The 12,766-nt window shown below is 44.2% G+C and overlaps 1 protein-coding gene across 3 annotated transcripts in view; it reads left to right on the top strand.

Moving 5' to 3' along the window:
• The first annotated feature begins 2,038 nt into the window (after positions 1-2,038).
• C29H10orf67 (chromosome 29 C10orf67 homolog) overlaps positions 2,039-12,766 on the top strand; it is a 145,845-nt gene continuing 135,117 nt past the window's right edge. Inside the window, exon 1 of one of the 3 annotated variants that reach the window (XM_070500959.1) lies at positions 2,039-2,505. In XM_070500959.1, coding sequence (XP_070357060.1) covers positions 2,170-2,505 — 336 coding nt within the window. In that variant the 5' untranslated portion in view covers positions 2,039-2,169. The remainder of the gene's footprint in view (positions 2,506-12,766) is intronic. The other 2 variants (XM_070500960.1, XM_044762301.2) reach the window with 2 other exon arrangements.

Below are 12,766 nucleotides of genomic sequence, written 5' to 3' on the forward strand. Positions count from 1 at the left end.
TATGATGACTCTCGAGAAAGAATTTAAATTACAAACCTACGCCGAAACCTCTTGGCTTTTATTAGACTCTAGAACTGATAATATCCAACTGGAATAGACAAATTACTATGTTCAGAGTCATCCCTTGACTCTTAATCAAATCCTCATGCTATTTAATCTGAGATGTTACCACTTTTAATAATTGGTAGGTGATATTTTCACATAAATACACATTATCTTTATACACGTTTCAGAGAAGCATTTGAAATTTTAAAATTGTGCACTAAAATTAGTTTAGCTTATGAAATTTTCAACTTTGAAGAAATGGAAAGCTTTAAACAGTGTACTTGGTAGTTGTGGTCTAGAAGGAAGGACTCCTTGAAGGCCTGATGTTTATAATGCAGTACGCTGTGTGCTTTTCTTGCTTTATAGGTTACTCTCAACCACGCTGAATTACTCCCAAACACCCTGAGAAGGGTGCATTATCCACATTTTACTGGTGAGAAAAGAGAGGCGCAGAGGTGTTAAATAACTCCCCCAAAATACTGAAGCAAGGAAGTTTCAGAGGTGGTGGGTTTTTTTTTTTAATGTTTACTCCAGCATTCAGGGGCTTTCCACTAAAAACCATCAATGAATTCAACATGTGAGACAAGAGGCCTGGATGCCACTTGACGAATGCTTTGACAGTGCCAGCCCTAGTTATTATAGTCAAGAAGGGGATCTGAAATGAACAATTTATAAGGCAGGACACCTGAGAGATGATTGTCAGTAACTGACAAGGAAAGGAGTGTTATGTAGCTAATAGTTTCGAAAACAATCATCTTCATAACTTGGCCTCCCAGACGCTGAAATCTGGAACTCCTTCATGTGCCATGGCAAGGTTTCAAACAAAGAGGTTTTGTTCACTATGCGTTTTTGTGGGATGGTGTAACTATGCCCTCCATATCAGTCAACAAATGTGCGCAGAGCTGACCAACGACTCATGAAATCTACTCTGAGCTCACACTCCTCAGTTTCAACATATTCATTTAGCATTGCGTGAGCAAAACAGCCAACGGCTTGCCACATCTTTTCACTATTTTGGCCTGCTTCTAAATGGATCAGGTTTTTTATCTTAACTTGGAAATTTAGTCTTTATTTTTAAAATTTATATGTACTGTGGTAAAAAAAATAAAAACTCCCCTAAGAAAAGACACTTTATTATAGCTATATACATTTCTTTTAAAACACTTTTTGATGATACAATAAAATTTTCCTAAGTTGACTTAAAAGTTACATTTTGAAAATAAAAACCACCATGGAGCAAAAGTAACTCTTTTTCTCCTCTCTTCACCTTCCCAAAGGAAACCATACCTTCACAGATTATTTTGGCATTGATTAGGATTTCTTGTTTCACATTTGGGGTGTTTCATTCTTTTCGTTAAATATAGGAGCAGGGATAATGTTACAGTGATCTCCTCTTTGTATTTTGAACTTCCAATACCAAACTCACTTCTTTTTCACATAATTATCATAAGTGAGAGAAGAAAATATTTTGGTTTCCTGTAGACGATGTATGGAAATGGAAATGTAGTTTGCTTAGTTCTAAAACCAGGCAATGACACAGTGATGATATCAGAACAGATGTCTCCTAATGTCAGTGAGTGATCCGTAATTTAAAATAAAGGATGACAACAGTGTCACTGTTAAGAAACTTCTCTTATTATTGTAGAAACTTAGAAAAAATGAATCTTACACTACACGGTTAGCTTAAAACCTAACGCCTGAGTTCTGACCTTCATATTAAATAGGAATGTAGTCCTGTGGAATCTCTGCAAAGGAAGTTTTTGTCCACAAACACCTCCGTTTGTGGCTAAGTGGCAGGTGTAAGCAAATCATCGTCCCGCCCTCTTGCCTCTTACTGTGGCATTGCTCTGAGAGCCAAAAGCTCATTCATGATCTCATGAGCATCGTTATTAGATGAATGCCCTGTTTTTCATCCTCCCTGAGGGTGACCTTTAGCACAGGGCAGGAGGCCACCAAAGGGAGGGCGGCCCAGCTTGGGGTCTAACATCGCGTGGGGAGGGGTGTTGACATAGAAAGAGAGTAGCTCAGGAGTCCACGCCTCCCAAATGCGCCGTGCACGCCCTTGGGGACTAAGGCAGAGTTCAGGGCCTTGGAGGAACGCAGGAGAGTTGGGAGGGCAGTGGGATGTCCCAGGGTTATCTACAAAGGTCTAGCTTTCTTGGGGACATTTCAGCTGCAGCCTGGAAGAGTGCGCCTGGTCGAGAAGCCCTGAGTCAGGGGGCGGTGGAAGGGGCAGGAGGGCCCACGGATTCCCGCGCCCGCGCGTTCCCTAGGAGTCGCCATGGCAACGGACGCCGGGTTCTGGACTCCGACTCCCCGGATCCCGCAGCTCCGCGGGAGGCGCACGGCCACCTCCGGGGCTCCGATGGAGAGCTGGGGCGACTCGCCCGAGACAGAAGAGTGCCGAAAGATCTTCGACCTCCTCGAGTCCACGATTCAACAATTCCAGTTCAATTCCAGGTGACTGGCGCCAGGGCAGCGCCCCGCCCGTCGCCGCCTCCCCTTCCCCGGCCCAGCCCGCCGCCTGCTGCGCCCACGCCTCCCGCCCGCGCTCCGTGGCTCCCCCGGCCTCGCTCCAGGCCCCAGGGCTGCGGTGCTGTTTCTTAAATGTGTTACTGTGTCCTAAGAGCACGGAGGCCGCAGCTAGGCTGCCTGGGTTCGAAGCCTGACGACCCTGACAGGCCCATAACTTCCGCAAGTTACTTAACTTCTCTGTGCCTTGGTTACTCACCGGGAAAACAGCCGTGGTGGTGATGGTGATGAATGCCTACTTTGTAGTTCATAGTGAACGTTAACTGAGTGAATCTCCGAAACATGTTTAGAAGAGCGTCCTATATACATAGTACATAGGAACGTGTTTGCCAATATAATTATTTATTCTTTTTTTTTTTATAGTTCCTCCCTTTCATAATCCTTCTTTGCTCCCTCTGCCCCGCTTTTTTTTGTTTGAATATCGTAGAGCTGTCGTTTCTGGAAAAATGTATTTTTCTTTCTGAAAACCTTTTAAAACCGGTAAGTGGGGGCCGGCGCGGTGGCACAGCGGTTAAGTTCGCAGTTCTGCTTCTAGGGCAGGTGTTCACCAGTTGGATCCCAGGTGCGAACATAGCCCCACTTGGCAAAAACCCTGCTGTGGTAGGCGTCCCAGTATAAAGTAGAGGAAGATGGGCATGGATGTTAGCTCAGGGCCAGTCTTCCTCAGCAAAAAGAGGTGGATTGGCAGCAGTTAGCTCAGGGCTAATCTTCCTCAAAAAAAAAAAAAATCGCTAAGTGGCTGGCATTAGGTTAGCTGCGATGCAGGCACTTAAAATCCCCTAAGCCAAGAGCCTCATGGGGCCAGATGGGCTGGCTTACAGGCCAGCTCTGCGCACCGGGGCAGCTGGAAGTGAGAAGAAAGGACCACAGCTGCTCTAGCCCAGCACTGGGGACTGCCCCAGTGAGGCTGTGCTGCCCAGCTCAGCCTCCCCAGCTCAAGTGGGAGTATTTGTTAAAATGCGTCAGGTTGAGACTGGCCCGGTGGCAGCGTGGCAGGGTGGTTAAGTTTGTGTGTTCCACCTGGCGTCCCAGGGTCTCTCTGGTTCGGATCAGACCTAGCACCGCTCATCAAGCCATGCTGAGGCAGCACCCACATAGCACAACCAGAAGAACCTACACCTAGAATGTACAACCATCACTGAGGTAGGGGTGGGGGCTTTGGGGACAAGGCAAAAAAAAAAAGAGGAAGATTGGCAACAGATGTTAGCTCAGGGCCAATCTTTAAAAGAACAAAACGGATGAGAGTGCACACAAGACCTGGTTTATTGGTGGTTGTGAAGGGCACAGGTTGGCCACGGCTCTTGGTAAGCACACAGTGTCTGACCTGTTCTAGCTGTTTACTGATAAGGATGACTTCCTGCCCTGGATTCCTTGGCATCCCAAGGTGGGTAACTCTCCAACGAAACGCACTGGCTCGGCTCAGTGGACGGACTGACAGTGCCAGGTGCTCAGTTAATGCACGTTGCCTAAACAAAGGAACCAGTGATGCCCATGTTAATTTTTCTTCCCCCACAGTGCTAGAGGGATTGTGTTGGTGCTCTGGTATGAGAGGGAGAGATTCAAATACCAACCATGGTCCTGGGAGTTAAGGCTTGAGCAGGGCAGAGTTCGGCACAGGAGAGGCAGCAGTCTACAAGTGGACAAAAGTCAGACCTTGGTGATGTTCCAGCCAGGAAACCAATGATGAACAAGTAAAGTATATTATGAGTCAGTTAGGTAGTGGTAAGTGCTAAAGAAGAAACAGCAGGGAGGGAGCAGAGGAAATTGTGTGGAGTGGGGAGGGGGTTGTAATTTTAGATACCGTGGCATAGGAAGGTTTCCCCAAGACGGCATTAGAGTGAAGACCTGCCGGCTTGAGGGGGAGCTGTAGGGGGGACATATCAGGGGACAGAGGGTTCCAGGCAGAGAACAGGAAGCAGAAAGGAGTGGGCCTGGGTATCCCAGGACCAGCAAGGAGGCTGGTGTGGCTGGAGCAGAGAGGGGAGAGCAGTAGAGCTGTTGTCAGAGGTGAGGGGGTGCTGCCAGACAGCGTGGGACCCAGGTCACTGTATGGACTTTAGCTTTGACTTTGTGTGAGATGATTTGATGTGTTTTCAACACCACCAAGCAATTCTCCAGATTCCTAGCTGACACTGACCGGCCGTCTTACAGCTCATCTCGATTCTGACACTATCTACCTGGAGATAGCATCAGATCCCACAGGTTAAGGGTTCGGTTCCACAAGACTGCCCCCTCTTCTTTCCCTTCAGATGCCAATTGTAAGTCCGGGTTGTCATCTGTGCTTCTGATAACTGACTGGAAGTCGGAGGTTCTGTGAGCTCTTCCTCAGGTTCAATTAATTTGCTAGAGCAGCTCACAGAACTCAGGAAACCAGTTTACTTATGAGGTTACCAGTTTATTACAAAGGATGTTAAAGGATTCAAATGAACAGCCGATGAAGAGACGCACAGGGTGAGGTTTGAAGGGTCTCGAGGACGGGAGCTTTGGGGGCACCACCCTCCTGGCAAATGGATGTGTTCTTGTTCATCAGCCTGGAAGCTCTCTGAATCCCTTAGTTCAGGGATTTTTTATGGAGGCTTCATTACAGAGGGAAGATTGATTACATTACTCAATTCAGGCAATTAAGTCAAACTCTACCCCTTTCCAGAGGTGGGAATGGGGAGTGGAACTGAAAGGTCCAACTCTCTAATCTGGTCGGTTCCCCTGGCCATCAGCCCATCCTTAGGGGCTTTCCAGAAGTCCCTTATTAACATAAACTTGGGTATGCTTGAGCGGAGTTTGTTACAAATAACAAAAGACACCCAGTTCACGTTGTTCTGCTCGGAAGCTCTTTCAGGAACTGAGGACAAAAGACCAAATATTATAACAAAATATGCTCTCATTGCTCTTATCTAGGAAATTCTAAGGGTTTGGGGAGCTGTGAGGCAGGAACCGTGAAGACCAAAACATATATTTCTTACTATAAATCACACTATCACAAATGGGAAGCCAGGAGGGGGTTAGAGCAGAGGAATGACATGATCTGTTTATCTTCCAACAGGATTACTCTGGCCATTGTTTTGATAATAGATTATTAGGAGGATAAGGGCAGAAACAGAGAAACCAGTTAGGGGACTATTACATACACCTCAGGAAAGATGGGAGTGGTGCTAGCACTGGTTGGAGGTGGTGAGACTAGTCAGATTTCAGATCTGTGTTGGACGTAATGCTGATAGGCACAGAGTGGGAAAGACTCAAGGTTTTCGAGCTGAGTAACAAGAAGAATGGAGTTGCCATTAATTGGGATGGAGAAGGCTGAGAGAAACTGCTTTGGGGGGAACATCATAAACCTACCTTTGGACCTGTCTTGGCAATGACTATTAAACATCCATCTAGGCTGTTAAGTTGGTAGTTAGTTATATGAGTCTTTAGGGGAGGAAAAATAATTTTCCCTCTGCCCTTCTGAGTTCTTGGCTGAGACCCCCAGTAATAGACAGAATAACAAGAGAAAAACAAACAAGTTTATTAAAATGTATACTTCATTTCATGGGAAATACCCAAGAAAGATGGGTAAAAACTCCAAGATGGCCCAAGTCACCACCTTAAATACCATCTTCAGCTAAAGACAAAAGAAAAATGAGGGAGAGGGGGTCCAGTTATGAGAGGTTGCTAAGAAAAGCACAGTAAACAAGGGTAAGGTCTGTTACACATATTTGAATCGGTGCCTTCTCCATTGATAAGATCCTCTTTTGATTTAGAATGATCATCCTGGTACAGAGAGGGAGACACTTGCAAATGGAGATTTCCTTTATATATGTAAATTTCCCTTACAAAGGGTAATTTCTACTCTGTTTTCCGAGCTTCTCCTGTGTCTGCCATTTCTGAAAATAATCCTCATGCCAAAAAGGCATATTTTGGGATGCCATATTCTGCTACTCTTCAAGTCTGAAGGTCAGAAGAGAGGTCCAGGTTGGCTATCTCAGTTTTGGAGTAATTGACACAAAGATGTAGCTAGAGCTGGCAGACTTAGTGAGGTCGCCTAGGCAGTGAGCATACAAAGAGAAGTTTGTGAACCCTTGGGGCACATTAAAGTTGTGTGTTCTTTGAGGAGGAAAAAAGGGAAGCAGTGTTTTCCTTATTTAAAATTGAGCAATACACCATAGTGAAAGTTTAATACACTACTGTCATTTTCTTTGACTAATTCATTAACGAGCATTTGTTAGATAGGCTATTCTAGGACTCAGTGAGAAGTGTCATTGCATTCTGTTAATAAATATTAATGGATCTGTTTTCTATAATAAATTAGCATGTTAATTTTGTATCTAGTTTATTAAAAAACATGATTGTTATCTTTCCAAGACTGTATTTTATGCATAACAACCCAGCTGTTATTCAGAAATTGAATTGCTAAGACTATAAATAAGGACCATGTAGGAACCTTGTAGCTAATTTCGTGGGATGTGGGTTTCTGTTCTAGGCAGCAGAGTTGTCATCTAAAATTAGAGACATTTGGAATTTGATGGGAAACTGAAGAATGAATCTTCGTGTTTCACTTAGATTGTGAATGAGCCAGATCCTTCTAAATCAGTCATCCAAAAAGTAGGACTCGGGGACCTTGTTTTGGTGGGCCTGTCCTTACTAGGGATGGAGAATAAGAGTGTCACTTCAGGCTTATGGTTTCAGATGAGTTATTTACTCTCTTTAAACCTCAGTTTCCACATCTTTAAAACAAAAAAGTTAATATTTCTGTATAAAATTATTGGGAGGATAACCTGTGGGGACAATGTGTGTGTTCATGCATATATCTTAACAGAGCCCATGGGACAAATTTGATACCAAACTTCTTAATCTCAAGTTCATGTGCTCCATGCGCAGTAAGCCAAACACTGAGACATCGGCACTTGGAGATGGAGAAAGAGTTACTTAAATTGGTCCAGATGAGAAGGTGAGAGCATGGGTTCCGCTCAAATCCACCTTCCCAAGAGCAGAAAGCAGGGGGGTGGGATTATAGAGCTGAGGGGTTTGGCCAGAGGAGCCTGAGAGAAACAAAGGAGTCATTCCCAATAAGCCCCTGGGCAATCTGACTTCTAGGCGTCAGTGGCAGCTAGGGGCCGACCATCTGGTGATTGCAACCTCCCCAAAGGCATTCTCTTTTTCTGCAAAACAAGCTCACAAATCCTGGAGACCCCTGAGTCACCCCTCAAGTTAAACAGGAAAACAGCAAATTGCTTATTGAATATCTACAGGTACCCAGCTTCAAGTTAAGCACTCAATAAATAAGCACTAATGTTATTTTTTAGACACCCTGGAGGACGTGACTATAAAGTTATTGAACTTGACTTTAAAATGTCATATTGTATTATTATAATATTATGGCACCAGAACAAATAATGAAATCATTATCCAAGATTCTAAATCACATCCTAAGAATATACGTATTTGGGGGTTTTTTGTACTTTTTTTGTCCCAGCTTTACTGAGATATAATTGAATATAACATTATATATTTGTAATAAAAACTATCCACGCTCCGTAAACCTACCACCCACAATAGATCTGTTTCTTAAAATGGGAAGGAAAGAACATACATGCTCAAGCTTAATGAAAAATGAAGTTGAATAGTAAAAAGGAGCTGCTTGACATGGGGGAGGTAAAGGATTGCGTTTCTAAAGGAAGGATGAGTCACGGAGGTCTGCCAAATATGCAGCGTTGTGGAATATAAAGAAACAGGTTAAGTTTCTGTGGCCATTTGTGTTCATTTCAGTGATGTGGCACTCAGCGTCCAGACAGGAGGCTGAAACCTCACCAGTATTTGAACAGGGGATAAATATTTCCTGTTCCTTATTAAATATTAACAGGGATTTTTTAACTGGTAAAAGTCAGTAAAGGTGGTAATGAGACTCTAAGCGGTATTGTGATAGTGAACGCAGAATGCAGCCGAGACCCCCAAGGGCAGAGGAAGAGTAAACAAGGGAGGAACTAAGAACTTAGAAGACTCACACCCTCATCCCCACCAAAGGCTGAGATTAAGACCTCTTGGGAGAGGACTTGGCTGGTCACAGAGAAACTTGCCAGAGGCTGCTGGCTAGAGCTGGTCCACAGGGATGGCTAGTCGAGTGGCCAAGAAATGCTGAAAGATGTAGGCAGGCCAAGGTTCTTTATCGAGTGGGAGAACCAAAACTTCATTCCTGAAGGTCCTGAGTTCTCAAAAGTCCTGCCTTTTTTCTTCGTTGCTGTGTTTTCCCATTAATCTTTACTATTGGGCATGGAAATGCTAAGAGGCACCCCCAGAGAAACCCCTGGGTTCCAGACATAGTCTCTTATGACTCTATTGTATACCAACAGCCCACTTGCCCCTTGGTGATCAGAATCAATCACTTCAGCCAGTAGAGTGACCCCTTTCTCTGCCTTTGGTTCAGTGATGTAAGGATCACAAAGTGGCCAGATATCAGTTCAATTAAATCTCATCAAATTCAACAGAACTGTTCTTGGATTTCCAGGCAGAAGCATCCTCTCCTTGGGAGCCAAGACCCCCAAACCAGCAGATTATAATGTTGCTGGGACAGGAAGCAATAATTTCAGGAGCAAGTTATTAGGTATAATGTGAGAGGAGCCTCTTCCACTCTCATGCCTTGATTCCTGGACCAATGGCTGTGAGAGAAGCATCACACACTGATTCAAAGCATATACTGCGTCCTGTAAGACAGAACCACATCCTTTTATGGATTTGTCCCTAAACTGCCATAACTGAAACTTCAATAAGCTATTCCACCTGTAGGGGGGCTAAATTTGCCACTCTCAAATGTCGCTCTTTGGCTTGAGGATTATTTTAAGCTGATTATTTTTAAGAAACAAAAGATGTGGGAAGAAACTTTGACCTTCTCCCTCTACTGTCTAAAAAGAATGCAGATAGAGGACCCGTTCCAGGAAGGACATATCACTAAAGACAACTGTAGTATACATGTTGTAGACAAGGAGGAACCCAGCAAGGCTCATTTGATCAAAGTCCTCTCTGTGTCCCCTTGTCTTTAGGTGGCCCAACAAACATTTGTTTACCAAATGCTTACTCTTTTCTTTCTTCCTGTGAATTGCCTTCCTTTCCTTTCGAATTTCAGACCTCTGCCTCCTTCTCCTTAGTCAAGAATGACAAATAGGAGCCAGCCTGGTAAGGCAGCCGTTAAGTTCGCAAATTCTGCTTCGGTGGCCCAGAGTTGATAGGTTTGGATCCCAGGTGCGCATCTACTCATGGCTTGTGAAGCCATGCTGTGGCAGGCATCCCACATATGAAGTAGAGGAAGATGGGCATAGGATGTTAGCTCAGAGCCAGTCTTCCTCAGCAAAAAGAGGAGGATTGGTGGCAGGTGTTAGCTCAGGGCTCATCTTCCTCAAAAAAAAAAAAAAAAAAAAGAATGACATATATACCTCATTTTGCCTGACTGTTTTTGAAATTTTTCATGCTTATGTGAATTCCCTGTGTGCATGTATTAAATCTGATTTTCTCTTGTTAATCTGTCATATGCCATTTTAATTATTTGACCAGTCAGAAGAACTTAGAAAAGCATAGAGGAGAAATTTCTTCCTCCCTGATATACTTTTCCATTAGGTCAGCCACTCCTGGGTGATGGGATACTGGGTGATGGGCATGAGCCCATTGCTGCACTTCTTTTGCTAAGCAATGAGTACCTTGATCAGAAGTGATACTGTGCACAATGTCATGATGGTGGAGAGGCATTCTGTAAATCCATGGATGGTGGTTCTGGCAGACATGTTATTATGGTGAGGGAATGCAAATCCATGTCCAGAATATATGTCTTTTCCAGTGAAGATGATGGAAGAGATTCAATGTTACCAACCTGCCACCCGGTAGCTAGTTATCCCTGCTTGTTAATACTGCCATATTAGGGGTTCAGTATTGATCTCTGCTGTTGGCTAATTAGGGACTCAGCACCTGCCATGTTCAGGCCAGCCTTAGTAAGGGGAAGTTCATGATGTTGAACTCCATCCTTGCCACCATGGCTACCACGTTCAAGGGCCATTGAGTGAGCGCTGGCGTGGCTACAGAAACTAATTGACTGATTTCCACAGAGTGTCGTTTTGCCTGCTTGATTATTGAGCACTTTCTCTGTGGTAGATGCCTTTTGATGAGCATTCATATAGGGCACAGATATCTTTATAGCCTGTGCCCATTCTTAAAAAGTCATCCACAGAACTCTTCCCCAGAATTTCTTCTCACCAGTCTCTCAATCTTGTTTCTTGCAAGTTCCTGACCATTTAGTTAAACCTTCCACAACAGCCCATAAATTAATACAGATATATAATTCTGGCCATCTCTCATCCAGAAAAGTAAACAACCAAATGTACTACTTCAAATTCTATTTGGTGAGAGGATTTCCTTCATGGCTTCCTGCAGGGTCACATCTGAGTGGGGCTGTGAGACTGCAGGTACCCCTCTTCTGGCGGCAGCCCCATCTGTTATCCAGGCTTGAGTTTTTTTCTTCCTCGGTCAACTGGTCATGCAGAACTTCCCATGAAGTCGTGGCTGTGGACTGAGGGGAAAGAGGCAAAGCAGCGGGAGCTACGTGCTCCTGTAAATGACTTTCCTGCTGCTTGAGCCGGGTCTTCTATATACCCCTTCCACCTGATGAGAGATTGACGCTGCTCATGTCCAACTTTATGGTTTGCTGGGTCAGATGAAACCCAGTTTGTCATGGGAAACTCAGGCCAGATGGTCACCTGATGACTCACGATTAGGCGTTCTGTCTCTCCCAAGGCTCGGTAGCAAACCAGAAGCTATTTCTCCAAAGGATAATAGTCATCTGTACAAGAGGGCCTAAGATCTGCTTCAAAATCCTAGAGGTGTCTGCTGTAATTTTCGTGTTGGTGCTTGCCAAAGGATCCACAGGTCACCCCTATTTGCCACAGGCCCTTTTCAGTGCCATCACCTGTGCTGGATCATAACTCTAAGCGGGAGAGCAGCTTGCACTACAGTCTAGACTTCTCTTCCTCTGGGCTCCAATAAAAACTGACGGTCTTGCCTATGACTTGGAAAATAAGTTGAAGTAGCACATACAAATGTATACGTTGCTCCCCAATTCTCATTTTATTGTTCATTAAGGCCTTAAATACTGGCAATTCTGACTGGGTGAAACTGGTGAAATTTGATCGTGCTTGAAGAATGCATATGACTTTTAAAAAATAATTTATTTTGAAATAATTTCAAATGTAGAGAAAAGTTGCCAGAATAGAACTAAGAAGTCACATAGCCCCTTCACCTAGATTCTTCCATTTTTAACATTTTATCATATTTGGGGTTTTTTCCTCTCTTCTTTCCTCCTCCTCCTCCCCCCCTCTGCTATACACACTCACACACACAAACACTCATATTCTTATTATTAGTAGTCTTTTTAGAACCTTTTGGGAACATATAGACATGTGCCCATCATTCCTAAGCATTCCAGTGTGTTTTTCCAAAAATGGATACTCTCCTCCAGAACCAGTACACACCTCTCCAAATCAGGAAATCAACATTGCACAACACTACCACAGGCCCCATTCAAGTTGTGGCACCTGTACCAACAATGACTCTTGTTTTCCTTTCTGGTCCAGGATCCTATCTAAGACTATTTGTGGTCTTTAGCCATCATTTCCCTTCATTCAATCTGGAGATTTCCTCAGCCTTTCCCTGGTATTTATGTCCTTGACACTTTTAAAAAGCAGACTTTGCATTCTGCAGGATGACCAGCCCTACCCAGGTCCATCTGATGTTTCCTCATCATGAGATTCATGTCATGCGTTCCTGGCAGGAATGCTGCAGAAATGAAGCTGTGCTCTTCTCAGGGCATCAGCTTCAATTGGCATGTGTTGTTCAGTCTCTTCCCGCACTGGTGCCTTAACCTTGACCTTGTTGGGATAGTGTCTGCCAAGGTTCTCTATCTTAAATTTACCATTCTCCCCTTTGTAATAAATTACTGTTTCATGGGTAGGTATTATAAAATTTCCTTTTCCGGTCTTTTTTTGTTTTAAAGATTGGCACCTGAGCTAATTGTTCCCAATCTTCTTTTTTTTCTTTCTGCATTTTCTCCCCAAATCCCCCCAGTGCATAGTTGTATATTTTAGTTGTGAGTCCTTCTAGTTGTGGCATGTGGGATGCCGCCTCAATGTGGCCTGACAAGCGGTGCCTTGTCCGTGCCCAGGATCCAAACCAGCGAAAC

The sequence above is a fragment of the Equus asinus genome, chromosome 29 (genome assembly GCF_041296235.1).
Source record: "Equus asinus isolate D_3611 breed Donkey chromosome 29, EquAss-T2T_v2, whole genome shotgun sequence".
In the NCBI taxonomy this organism is placed as follows: Eukaryota; Metazoa; Chordata; class Mammalia; order Perissodactyla; family Equidae; genus Equus; species Equus asinus.